The 14,304-nt window shown below is 47.5% G+C and overlaps 1 protein-coding gene across 1 annotated transcript in view; it reads left to right on the top strand.

Annotated features, from left to right (window-relative positions):
* The window catches only part of LOC147100476 (proproteinase E-like), a 172,854-nt gene extending 164,097 nt beyond the window's left edge, over positions 1 to 8,757 (top strand). Inside the window, exon 9 of the mRNA XM_085966755.1 lies at positions 8,145 to 8,757. Coding sequence (XP_085822881.1) covers positions 8,145 to 8,162 — 18 coding nt within the window. The 3' untranslated portion in view covers positions 8,163 to 8,757. The remainder of the gene's footprint in view (positions 1 to 8,144) is intronic.
* The last annotated feature ends 5,547 nt before the right edge of the window (positions 8,758 to 14,304 follow it).

Below are 14,304 nucleotides of genomic sequence, written 5' to 3'. Positions count from 1 at the left end.
TTGCCTCACACAACAGCCTGGGATACATCTTGTCCGGGCCTGGGGATTTATCCACTTTTTGGCCTGCTAAAACCGCTAGTACCTCCTCCCTCTCGATGCTAATATGCTCAAGTATGTCACAGTCCCCTTGCCCGACTTCTATGTCTGCATCGTCTTTCTCCATAGTGAACACAGATGCAAAAAATTCATTTAAAACCCCACCTACTTCATCTGGCTCTACACACAGATTGCCACTTTGGTCCCTAATGGGCCCTACCCTTTCCCTGGTTATCCTCTTGCCCTTAATATACTTATAAAACATCTTAGGATTCTCCTTTATTTTGCTCGCCAGTGTTATTTCATGGCCCCTCCTCGCCCTCCTAATTTCCTTTTTAAGTATGCCCCTGCACTTTTTATACTCCTCTAGGGCTTCCTCCGTCTTTAGTCTTTTGTAACTGCCAAAAGCCCCCCTTTTTTTCCTAATGCATTTTTGTATATCCCTTGTCATCCAAGGTTCCCTTTGCTTGTTGGTCCCACCCTTGACCTTTACAGGAACATGTTGGCGTTGTACGCTCTCTATTTCCCTTCTGAAAGTCTCCCACTGTTTTGATGTGGATTTTCCTATAAGTAGCTGCTCCCAGTCCACTTTGGCCAGATCCTGCCTTATCATATTAAAATCGGCCTTCCCCCAATTTAGAACCCTTATTTCCGGGCCGTCTTTGTCTTTTTCCATGACCACCTTAAATCTCACCGAATTATGGTCACTGTCGCCAAAATGCTCTCCTACAGACACTTCCACCACCTGCCCGGCTACATTCCCTAGAATTAGGTCCAGTACCGCCCCCTCTCTTGTAGGACTTTCTACATGTTGGCTCAAAAAGCTCTCCTGGATGCACTTTAAGAATTCTGCACCTTCTAAGCCTTTCACACTCTGACTATCCCAATTAATATTGGGGAAGTTGAAATCCCCCACTATTATTACCCTATTATTTTCGCACTTCTCTGAGATTTGCCTACATATCTGTTCCTCTATCTCCCCCTGACTGTTTGGGGGCCTATAGTACAATCCCAGCAAAGTGCTTGCCCCCTTTTTGTTTTTAAGTTCTACCCATATGGCCTCATTAGAGGAACCCGCTAATATATCATCCCTCCTTACAGCAGTAATTGACTCCTTAATTAATATTGCAACACCCCCTCCCCTTTTACACCCCCCTCTGTCTCGCCTGAAGATTCTATACCCTGGAATATTGAGCTGCCAGTCCTGACCCTCCCTCAACCATGTCTCCGTGATAGCAACAATATCGTACTCCCATGTGTTCAACAACAACTTCAGTTCATCCACCTTATTTGCAAGACTCCTTGCATTAAAATAAATGCCTTCCAGCCCTGCCATATTCCCTTTTGCCTTCACATATTTGCTCTGCCTTCCCTGCTGACTTGTTTTTTCCTCCGTATTTGGCTGTAAATCACCCCCTACTATAGCTCCACTCTGTATCCCATCCCCCTGCCAAGTTAGTTTAAACCCCCCCTAGCAGTGCTAGCAAACCTCCCCGCAAGGATATTGGTTCCCCTCTGGTTCAGGTGTAAACCGTCCGACTTGTACAAGTCCCACCTTTCCCAGAAGCAGACCCAGTGATCCAGGAAACTAAAGCCCTCCCCCCTGCACCATCCCTTTAGCCACGCATTCATCTGTTCTATCCTCCTATTCCTATACTCACTAGCACGTGGCACCGGGAGTAATCCAGAGATTACAACCTTTGAGGTCCTGCTCTTTAATCTTCCACCTAGCTCCCTAAATTCTTGCTGCAGGACCTCATCCCTCTTTTTACCTATGTCGTTGGTACCAATGTGGACCACGACCACTGGCTGTTCACCCTCTCCCTCCAGAATGCCCTGCAGCCGCTCAGTGACATCCTTGACCCTGGCACCAGGGAGGCAACAAACCATCCTGGATCCACGTCTACGGCCACAGAAACGCCTATCTGTTCCCCTTACTATAGTATCCCCTACCACTATTGCTCTCCCACTCTTTTTCCTCCCTTCCTGGGCAGCAGGAGCACCCCCAGTGCCAGGAAGTTGGCTGCTGCTGCCTTCCCCTGGTGATTCATCCCCCTCAACAGTATCCAAATCGGTATACCTGTTTGAGAGGGGAATGGTCACAGGGGTTTCCTGCACTACCTGCCTGCTTCTATTGCTCCGCCTGGTGGTCACCCATTTCCTTTCTTCCTGTGCAGCCCTTCCCTGCGGTGTGACCAACTCACTAAACGTGTTATCCACGACCCTCTCAGCATCGTGAATGCTCAACAACCCATCCACCCGCAGCTCCAGCGCCTCAATGCGGTCTGCTAGTAGCTGCAGATGGATGCATTTCCTGCACACGTGGTCATCAGGGGCAGTGTCCCTGAATTCCCACATGGAGCAAGAGGAGCACACAGTGACTTCTTACATTTGTCCACCCCAGTCCAACACGGGCATCACCACATCATCCTTTATTAACAGAGCTACCCCACCTCCTTTTCCTTTCTGTCTACCTTCCAAAATGTCAAAGACCCCTGAATATTCAGTTCCCAGCCTTGGTCACATTGCAACCACGTCTCTGTAGGGGTAAAGGGTAGCTATTCAGAGTGGCAGAAGGTGGGAAGTGGTGTTCCACAAGGATCAGTGCTGGGACCACTGCTGTTCACAATTTATATTAACGATTTAGACTTTGGAATCAAAAACAAAGTTTCTAAATTTGCGGACGACTCCAAATTGTGGGGGGGGGGGGGGTGGGTAGTCAATACTGAGGAGGACTGCAAAAAATTACAGGAAGACATTAATAAACTTGCAGAATGGGCATATAATTGGCAAATGAAGTTCAACACAGATAAATGTGAGGTATTACATTTTGGTAGGAAGAATATTATTTGGAAAATAAGAATCTAAATGGGGTAGAGGAGCAAAGGGATCTCGGAGTTTAAATACACAAATCATTAAAAGTATCGACACAGGTTAACAAGGCCATATAAAAGCAAACCAAGCACTAGGGTTTATTTCTGGAGGGATAGAATTGAAAAGTAGTGAAGTTATGCTAAACTTGTATCGAACCTTGGTTAGACCACACTTGGAGTACTGCGTACAGTTCTGGTCGCCATATTATAAAAAGGATATAGAGGCACTGGAGAGGGTGCAGAGAAGATTTACAAGGATGATACCAGAAATGCGAGGGTATACCTATCAGGAAAGGATGAACAGGCTGGGTCTCTTTTCTCTTGAAAAAAGAAGGCTGAGGGGTGACCTAATAGAGGTCTTTAAAATTATGAAAGGTTTTGATAGAGTGGATACAGAGAGAGTGTTTCCACTTGTGGGGAAGAGCAAAACTAGAGGCCATCAATATAAGATAGTCACCAAGAAATCCAATAGGGAATTCAGAAGAAACTTCTTTACCCAGAGAGTGGTGAGAATGTGGAACTCACTGCCACAGGGAGTGGTTGAAGCGAATAGTATGGATACATTTAAGGGGAGGCTAGACAAGCACATCAGGGAGAAGGGAATAGAGGGTTAAGCTGATAGAATTAGATGAGGAAAGACGGGAGGAGGCTCGAGTGGAGCATAAACGTCAGCATGGACTGGTTGGGCCGAATGGCCTGTTTCTGTCTGTATATCCGGTGTAATCCTATGTAAAACTAGGAATACTGTACTTGGGTTCTACAAGGCCTTGTTATGGCAGCATTAATGCTACTACATCCAGTGTTAGCCTCCCAAATGCTACTAAAATTATACACAACTTTAGAGTTCTAGCTAGCAGGATAGACTCAAGGCATTGGGGCTGTATCATTGGAGAAAGGCTTGGAGGAATATGACTGAGGTTTTTAAAATGATGAAGGGAATAGATTCCGTCTGAGTCGCACCCCTTTTGCTCTGGGTAAGAAATTCAGCCCGGGGGGAGGGGAGGCGTGGGTAGGTGCTCCCTCTACCCACCCTCTTACACTCCAGCCGTAGTGTAGCGGATGATCCAGGGCCATTCCTGGTCAACACAGACATACAGCTAGGCAAACCTCTGATTGGACCAGAAAACCTACCTCTGCTGGGAGTAGGTGGCGGTCCCATTTTAAGCTGATTATGTGCTCACAGTTAGTGAAGCAAATCAATCGCCAATGCTGAGGGTCTATCCATTGCCCTCTTTACAGGGACCTGCTGCCGGCCCAAGCACCTGCCTGCTTCAGACGGTCGGCCCTTTTAAATGTGCAATCTTGGTCCTGTGACGTACGTAGGACCCCGACTACTGCTTTAGGACTGAACCAATCGCAGCGTGGACTATCCGACCTGGTGGTTTGGGGCTAGGAGCATGAGGAGTGCTCTTCCAGGTTCCACAAAAATAATCTGGGCTGCTGCTGTCACAGGCACCCCCCTTCTGTGATTGAACCTTGCTGCTGGCTGGTTCTATTTAAGTAAGGCAGATGGAGCCAGCAGAGATCCAACAGGGCACACGGCAGGAGACATCATCCAGAACTAGTGGACACACAGTGTACACAGCAACACGAGTGTGGTAGTGGGTATCATTTTGTTGGATATGTTGGAGGAGGTGGAATGGGAGAGTAGGCCTGAGGGGAAGTTGGTGCCAAAGGGAGACCACCACCAGGATTCACTACTAGGCTGGGTCAACGTGACTACTGCAGCCTCAACAAGGAAGTATTGCGCGAGTATTCACCAGGAACACTATTCAGGAATTGCACATCTTCTCGAAGCAGAGATGCAGCTGTGAAACAGAATCCGCACTCTGTTTCCAATACTGGTAAAAGTAGTAACATGCTATATGGACCTTCTAGGCATCAGCAACAACAGCTTGCATTTATATAGCGCCTTTAATGTAGTAAAACGTCCCAAAGCGTTTCACAGGAGCGTTATCAAACAAACCATCAGCAAGAGACTTCACAAGCATCACCCAGTTGATGGTTGATTGCTGAATACAGGATCACAGATGTCTCTGTGCCCCTATTTCAGATGCGTGTGACTGCAGCAAGTTCAAGAACAAGATGCAGCACCAGTTGGCGCGGTGGACACCAGCAGACCCCGCCGCACCAAGTGTGTGCCTCCTCAAGCCATGTGACATTGAGCCACTCAAGCACCATGGTCTTACTGACAATGGTTCCAATGCTTGGAATGTTCCAGATTCCCTGTTCGTAGAATGGCAGTGGTGCTGCACAACATAGCCATGGAAAGAAACACACGTCACATGGCTGAGGAGCAGCAACAAACCATACCACAGGAGGAGGAGGAGCACAATGAGGGCCAGGAATGAGCAGAAATCAAAACTACTGCAGGACGCAGAACATGGTATCATCGAGGAATTATTCCCTTGGAGCCCACACGAGGCCCTTACTGCAAGTTTCAGCACGGATTCCAGGAAGTCAAATATCTTTCATGCTTCACATTGTTCATCTTTCCATTATCTGTTGTGTTTCTGGTAATATTTCCTTATTGCTTTGGTTTTCTTCTATGAAGAGTTTTTATTTTGGAATAGTGGAAGTCTCGGCCTGCTGTTCTGCCACCTTTGAGATATGTGCATGTATGTGCTGTGCTCTTCCTGCTTTGCCAATGATAAGTGGTGCCATATAAGAAGAAATAGGTGTTGAGGCTCCCTGCAAGGTCTCCTGAGGGCCACTTGTACCTGCTACAGACACAGCCGGTTCTGCTTGTGTGCCCATAATAGCCCGCCCCGTGCTGCCTATGGCTTCTGCTGGCAAGTTGTTGGCGGCAACACAGGACCCAGCTGTTTGTTCATGTGCTACTGCAAGCATGATGCTGTTGGAGAGTGAATCCTCAAGTAACCTACTAATCTGTGTAGACATGGACTACTCCACTGCATATGGTCCCTGAAACCATCAGGTTCTCCTCAATCTCCAAGTGTTTTGAAGCCAGCCTTTAACATGTCTTGGGTTTTAGCCTATAGTGGCTTGCCATCGTCAATGAGAACAGTCCTGAGAGATTCTGCCACGTGCTAACCATCTGCAAGCCTTGTTCTAAAGTTTTTAATCTCACACAGTGCAGAGAGTAAAGTTGTGCTTTCCAGACAGCACTTTTTAAAAAATGTAGTTGTTTCTCAGTGTGCCAATGCACCTTTGAAGTCATGCAGTAAATACTTCGACAAGGGCAGCAGGTGCATGGGAACACCATCACCTCCAAGTTCCCCTCCAAGTCACACACTGGCCCAACCTGGAAATATATTACAGCTTGGTCAAAATCCTGGAATTCCCTACCCAGCAGCATTGGGGAAGTACCATCACCACACCGTCTGCAGCGGTTGAAAGGAAAAGGCCCATCACCACCTTCTCAAGGGCAACTCGGGATGGGCAATAAATGCTGAGACCCACATCCTGCGAACCAATAAGGAAGATACTAGGGCCTATTTTCATGGCCGTCGCACCTGGAAACTGAGCTTCTGCGAGTAAAAGGGCCAGGAACATAGGGCAGAGAGCTGGATTTCTGGGCCTGAGCTCCCTTAAGGCTGCCCTCAGACTCCTGGGGCTGACCTGTGTGGGCGGGGCCTGGAGAACTCCTACAGGAAGTACAGGCCAGACGAAACCATGTAAATAAGATGGGGGGATTCCTGGCCTCATGCCTCTAAATCCTTTGGGAATGCCAGAAGGCTCCAAGCTCCACATTCTGAGGCGAGAGAGGCAGCTGCTGCCCTGGATGGCTTGAAGCTGCTCCCAATTCCCCTGCCCCTACAGCCGACACTGGGCCCAGCCAGAGGCCGGAGGCCTGGGCCAGGGCACTGCCTGGGGAGGAGGAGAGGGGGCAGGAGATTCAGCTCTACTGACTCTATTGAATCACTCAGAAGGCGATCAGATCAGTTCTGACCAAGGATTCAGATTTAGTTTAAGAAACATGGTGAGATCAGGTGATGTTCAAGGACCTGGATAACCGAGCAGGTTGCATAAGTAGAATAGGTTTTGTTTTGTCCCTACATTTTAATGTTCTTAACCACAGAGGCCTGGTGTTTCCTCTGCTTTTACACCAGAGACACCCGCGAACTGGGCGCAAACCAATAACGCGGCTTAAAAGATCAAGGAATTTTGGGCGTAAGTGAGTCATGGGTGTGACTACATTATGCCCGAGTCCCCTCGATCTTTTAGAAACATAGAAGATAGGAGCAGGAGTAGGCCATTCGGCCCTTCGAGCCTGCTCCGCCATTCAACGAGATCATGGCTGATCATCCAAACCCTAGCACCCGGTCCCTACACCGACAGCCATCCCACACAAGCCCTATCCCCATAACCCCACATATTTAATCCCCCCTAACACTAAGGGCCAATTTTTTTTTTATATCATGGCCAATCAACCTAACCCGCACATCTTTGGACTGTGGGAGGAAACCGGAGCACCCAGAGGAAACCCACGCAAACACGGGGGGAATGTGCAAACTCCACACAGACAGTCACCCGAGGCCAGATTTGAACCCGGGTCCCTGGCGCTGTGAGGCAACAGTGCTAACCACTATGCCACCGTCCGTCCATCAAACCTTCCATCCGAACGAATCTCCGCCCTCAGAACCGGCCACGCCCCTGACTGTCAAAGGCAAGCATCCTTCAATTGTGCTTGTTCGAGGGCCTCTCAACATTGCCAGCAGATTTTCAGGTGCAGCAGGAAGTAAAGTCATTTCCGAGTGCTTTAATTGCCATTTTTTGAGTGTTTGAACATTGTTTGTCTCCTCACTGAGACTTGCTCTCTAATTTCTGTTTCTTTGAATGGATTTTTAAGACATCAGTCACATTAAAAAATTGAGCAGCTTCCCTGACTGCAGGTTCTTAAAGATACTGCACAGGATTTGCATGAACGATGGTTAAATGAGTTGAAACTGGAAGTTTTAAGACTCGAGGAAGAAATGTACTGGTGTGGGTTCGGCGTTTCCTTAAAACCCGACTGTTTGCTGGCGGAGCTTAACTTCAGCAGTGTGGGTGCGACATTGGGCACATTTTCAGGTCAAACTTCCGGGTTGTGCCCACGGAGGGAGCTCAAGGCCAACATTGGGGAGTCCAGTACATTGTGATTGTACGGTTCAATCTAAATAACACGCTTGTCAAGGTCCAAGCTGACACGCCTGTAAACAATCAGCAGGATATGCTTTTTGGACCAGACTTGATGTCGTTGTATACACTAAAAATTCTGTTTCTTCCCTCCAGACCATGACCAGCAACTAGAGCAAGAAAACTACAGCCTTCAAGTGATCACGTACCTCTGATAAAGATTTAAATCAGACTGGAGATTGTCAGTGATTTGCACAGCAGACTTCCCCTGCTCCATATTATAAAGAAGAATGTAAAGAAATGTTTTCTACAGCTTAAACATGATTTTCTGGTTCAAATGAACTGCATCTCATATTATGTTTGATCGTTTGTAATTTATTCTTAAAGCAGTGCCTGTATAGTTTTTAAGTGCCGGGATTTATTTAACACTAACCTCACATTAACACATTTTACCTCTGCAGAGATTTTTTTGGGAATGGCATTTGAGTAGATAGCCACATTTTGGACAAAAGGAAGAATACACGATGCAAGTTATCTTCCCGCTGTATCTGCCGCCTCTTTATTTGTAAAAAGATGTTGGTACTACGAGTGGCGTCACTAAGTTGCTGCTGACTGTAGCTGTCCAGGTGACAACATGTCATTGTGATCGAGCTGGTACTCGCCATTTGAGGAGGTGAGCACCATCTCATGAGGTGGTTTAAACTGCGCCCCCCATGTCACAGACAGATAGTCCTGTAGATTGATGATAAATAAACACATTTGGTTTATCCTTCCTTGTAGTACTCACATATTTTTTGAACGAGCTGCGGTCCACCTTGAGCTGTAAGCCAATCAATGAACAATCATTGTTTCAAAGATGCCTTCAGCTATTTCCTTCGGAAGGAACGATGGATTGGATTGGGTGACCGGTGGAGGTCTTTAAAATTATGGGGCTAAAAATTCGGTTCCGCCGCACCAGGTCTTTAGCGCCCGAAATTTAGCGCACGCCCGGATTCCCCTAGCGCCCGCCTGAAATTCAGTAGCGCCGCCCCAAGACGGCGGCGGGCGCTATTGCAGGGTTTGGACGCCTCGTTTGGGGCGAAGACTGTCAGTTTCCGGCGCCCAGCTGCCGCTGCGGCAACCGATGCGGTGCGGCAGGCTGGGGTACTGCAGGCCTCCTCCTTCTCTTAAGGAGGAGCTGCCTGCAGCCGTGAGATCGCCGATGGAATCCCCCGGCAAATGAGCCCGGCACCACGGAGAAGTGCCGGGCTCGCGGGAGTCACACACCAATGCCGCGGGGGGGTGGTGCAGGAGTCCGGGGAGGGAGCTGCGGGCAGGTGGCCGCCGGAAAAGCGGCCGGCCGCCGCTCCACCTTTATGCGCCGGCCTTTCGGAGCTGCAACGCACCGTTTTGCAAACGCTGTTTGCGGCTGCGATGGGCGAGGCGGCCGCAACTCAATTTGGCCATCGGGACGGTTTATCATTGGAACCGGGGCGCTGCACACACCGATGACGTCATCGGTGCCGGCGCAGCGCTAACGGCTAACGCCGATGTTAGGGACGAACTCAATTTCGGGCGTTAAAAACCTACGGCGCAAACCCACTCTATAGCCAAAAAGTGGGCGCAAACGCAACTGAATTTCTAGGCCATGAAGCGGTTTGATAAGGTAGACACGGAGAAGGCGTTTCCACTTGTGAGGGAGTCCAAATCTAGGGACCATAAATATAAGATAGTCACTAATAAATCCAATAAGGAATTCAGGAGAAACTTCTTTACCCAGAGAGTGGTGAGAATTTGAAACTCGCTACCATAGGGAGTGGTTGAGGCGAATAGCAGAGATGCATTTGAGGAGAAGCTGGATAAGCACATGAGGGAGAAAGGAATCGAAGGATATGCTGGTGAGATGAAGTAGGGTGGGAGGAGGCTTGTGTGCAGCATAAGCCGAATGGCCTGTTTCTGTGCTGTAAAATTCTATGTCATTCAATGTTTTCCATTTGCTTTTTAAGAGAGAAAAGAATTCCATTTTCCTTTTAAAAAAAAATGGTCCACGTCAACAGATTGTTCATAAATGTCCATTGCTGGGTCCTCTGAACTGTGTGCGCGCTGCAGAAGCACCCGGAATGTGATGGCCTACTGGTAATCTGAAGCAAGATTACTGCTCCTGGTCATTGTGGGAAGGAGTCGGGGACTTGTTTCATTTACACATCAACCTTCTCTTTGTTTCAGCGGTTGTAAGGTGGATTTTAAATCTGTGCACGCTCACTTAATTTTACCACTTAAACATAACTCAATCCCAAACCCATTCTGTGGAAAAATGATCAAGAATAATATAAGATAGTCACTCATCAATCAAATAAGTAATTCAGGAGAAACCTCTTTACTCAGAGTGTTTAAAATGTGGAACTCGCTGCCACAGGAAGTGGCTGAAGTGAATAGCATAGATACATTTAAGAGGAAGCTAGATAAGTGCATGAGGGAGAAAGGAATAGAAGGATATGTTGATGGGGTGAGATGAAGTAATGTGGGAGGAAGCTCTGCACAGAGCGGGATTAAACGGAGTGGAATTGAACAGAGTGTTTTATTTGGGAATTTGGAAAGAGTGGGAATTCGGAGAAGAGGGGGAAGGAGTTGCTGCTTTTTGCCTGCACTACTTGTAGTGTTTTGTGTTACAGGTAGATATTTAATTTCAGTACCCTTAACTTAATCTAGATTAAGTAAGTAGTCGATAAACTACACTGTAAACGAAGTCACCTAAATACAAATTGTTGTGGCGATATAAAATTAATTAAATCCGCACACTAGTCTGTAAATGGTAAAATAGCCAAGCAGTTTATTAAAAACACAAGAACACAAAATTATTCAACAGTACATTACAAACAGTCCGCGGAGGTACCTAGATGCTGATCAGGGAGACAGCTTAGAGCCCCGCAGCTCGTTCCTGGCTGACTCCTCGATTGTCCTCGGTCTCCGGTATTTAAGCTAACAAACCACAATGATTCATACTTTCGTGTGACATGGCTTGTTCCGCAACACTTTGGTATTCAAACTGTATTTTGCTATTATCGGCAGTTTATGCAATCAACAGTCTAGGTTGTTGTTAAACCGTCAGGCGCCCACCTGGCAACTTCCCTATTTCCCAACGGCTAGCATCAGTTTAAGCGAGTCCTTTTGACCTGTTATTCAAGTTGCTACCTCTTTTCTGTGTCTCAGCACGTTGTCTATCTTTATCCTTTATTTTGTGGTTGCATGCTGAGCCGTGTGCAAAGCCTATGCTTTAACTTGCTGTTGCCAGGCTAAAGTGCCTTGACCATTTATTCTTACCCATAATGCTATGCTTCTACTAAGTGTGATTTCTAAAAATCCACTTCACAAATGTTATTAAATTGAATTAAATAAAACAAGGTCATCATATAGGGATGGCAGTGCAGGTGGTGTGCTGCAACTGCAGCATGTGCGAGTTTGTGGAGAGTATTGTGATCCCGGACAGCCACGTTTGCAGTAAGTGCCTGCATCTTGAGGAGCTTCAGCTCAGAGTTTTTGAGCTGGAGTCTGAGGTGCAGACATTGCAGGGCATCAGGGATGGGGAGAGTTACCTGGACACTCTGATTCAGGAGGCAGTCACACCCCTTAGGTTAGGTAGTGGTACAGGTCTGGTTCGTGATCAGGGACAGGAGGGTGTGACTGCAACTCAGGCAGGTAAGGGGACCCCAGGTGCAGTGCTGGAGGAGCCTCAGTCTTTGCGCTTGTCCAACAGGTATGAGGTTCTTGCTGCCTGTGTGGATAAGGGAAAAGTCTGCAGGATGGATGAGCAAGCTGACCCTGGCACCATGATGCAGGAGGCCATTCAAGTGGGGTGAGTGAAAGGGAATTTAGTTGTGGTAGGGGACAGTATAGTCAGGGGGATAGATACTGTTCTCTGCAGCCGCGACCGAGAGTTCCAAAGGTTGTGTTGCCTGCCTGGTGCCAGGGTTAAAGATATCAGGGGTTATTTTGACAGCCCTGGGGAGGCGGATATGGAGGCGGGACTGCCGGGAAAATGGCAGAAACTGGGGGTGAGTACCGAACCCGCCTCCGTGCCACCTTCCCAGGAGGCGGGTCCTCGAGGCGGGAAGGGGATTACAGCCAATTAACTGCCTGTTAACAGATAGTTAACAGATAGTTAACAGGCAGTTAACAGGTAGTTAACAGGCAGTTAACAGGTAGTTAACAGGTAGTTAAGAGGCTTATCCCCATTTTACCAAAACAGTTGCGGGCTTTCCAATGCGGGAAACCCCGCCAGGGTCAGCGAGGCGAGCAGTGGGTCTGCGGGGGTGAGAGGAGTCAAAAAGTGCGCTGTGGAGGTGAGTGATGGGTGCAAGTGTGGAGAGGTAAGTATGGGAGGTGAGTGAAAAGTGTTAGAAAAAGTTTCTTTACCTTTGTTTCTTTCTGCAGACTTTAACCCTTGGGGTGCCTCATCTCAACGGCAGAGATGACAGAATGGCTGCTGCATTCTCCGATGCAACAGCCATCTGATTTCTGCTCAGGAAAGAGGTTTAGTGAGTCTTGAGTACAAGAACTCACCAAAGAACAGAGATTGTCAGTGTTTGACAGCTTCTCAAAGCTGTCAAACGATGCCAATTCATCTGTCAAAAATGAAACGTCATACGTTCTTTGTCACCGGCTTTCCCTTAATTGGCCTGCTAAGCCCGCAGGGCGGACTTAACAAGGTCAATCAAGGGAAAATAGCGTGTGTTGCCCAGACGTCGCTGGGGGTGGAACTGAGCCCCGACAAGCAGCAGTCCTGCCCCCAACGCGCCCCCATTGATAAAACTCCCCCCCATCTCCTCGCAGTTGGAGGAGAACTTCGAGTGGGAGGGGGAGGATCCAGTTGTCATGGTCCACGTAGGAACCAATAACATAGGAAGAACTAGGAATGAGATTCTGCTGAGGGAGTTTGAGGAGCTAGGATCCAAATTAAATTGCAGAACTTCAAAGGTAATAATCTCTGGATTGTTACCTGAGCCAAGCGCAAATTGGCATAGGGACAAACAGATTAGGGGTTTAAATGCGTTGTGTGGGAGGAAGGGGTTTCAGTTCATGGGGCACTGGCACCAGTACTGGGGAAAGAGGGAGCTGTTCCATTGGGACGGGCTCCACTTAAACTGGGCTGGGACCAGTGTCCTGGCAAACCGAATAACAGGGCAGTAGACAGGGCTTTAAACTAATGAAGAGGGGGGGTGCGGGGTGGTGTGAGGATTCAGGAAAGAGTAAATTTAAAAGCAGCGAGAGAAATGTCAAGGCTCTAGAGCAGAGCAGAGTTTTGGGTAAAAATAAGCAGAGTGGGTCAGGAAGGGACAGAGAGAGTAACAAAGGTAATAGGGCATCAGTGACTAAGGTGACATCAGGGAAAAATAGAAATAAGTCAAAGCTAAAGGCACTATATCTGAATGCGCGAAGCATTCGCAACAAAATAGATGAATTAATAGCGCAGATAGAAATGAACAGGTTTGATCGAATAGCCATAACGGAGACGTGGTTGCAAAGTGGCCAAGGTTGGGAACTAAATATTCCAGGATACTTAACTTTTAGAAGAGATAGGCAAAAGGAGGAGGGGGAGCCCTGATAATAAAGGATGGGATAAAGACAGTAGAGAGAAAGGATCTTAGCTCCGAAAATCAAGAAGTAGAATCAGTTTGGGTGGAGCAAGGGGCAGAAACCATTGGTGGGAGTTGTTTATAGGCCCCCAAACAGTACAGGAAACTTTGGTTTATCCGGCGTTATATGTCCGGAACACTCGATCTAACGGCAAAAATCAGGAGCCGTTTTCTATAAGTTTTTTTAGTTCTCGATGCTTTTTTCTCCCAGTCAGGCACTGCAAGGTCTGTAGCTATAGCAACAGCTTCAGCTAGAGATGCTTGCAGCTGCAGCCGACTGTTTAGAAGCTGTTGTGTTTGTTGTCAGATACGGAGATGTAAACCTCCGTATGCTTCAACGTTAACTTTGTATGTCCGGCAGTTTTCATAGATCGGCAACAGCTCGGTCCTGTCGGTGCCGGATATCACAAAGTTTCCTGTAGTTGTAACGTAGGGCAGAGTATAAATCAGGAAATTAGAGGCACATGTAACAAGGGTAATACAGTAATCATGGGGGGCTTTAATCTATATATAGACTGGGCAAACCTAATTTGCAGTAATAGTGTGGAGGATGAATTCATGGAATGCATGCAAGATAGTTTTCTAGATCAATATGTTGAGGAACCAACTAGGGAACAGGCTATTTTAGATCTAGTATTGTGCAATGAGAAAGGGTTAATTAATTACCTTGTAGTAAAGGTGCCTTTAGGGAAGAGTGACCATAA

This window comes from Somniosus microcephalus, chromosome 25, assembly GCF_052327205.1.
Source record: "Somniosus microcephalus isolate GS21.2 chromosome 25, FLI_Smic_1.0, whole genome shotgun sequence".
Classification (NCBI taxonomy): domain Eukaryota; kingdom Metazoa; phylum Chordata; class Chondrichthyes; order Squaliformes; family Somniosidae; genus Somniosus; species Somniosus microcephalus.
The sequence above is the reverse complement of the archived record's forward strand: the minus strand, read 5'-3'. Positions and strand labels throughout refer to the sequence as shown.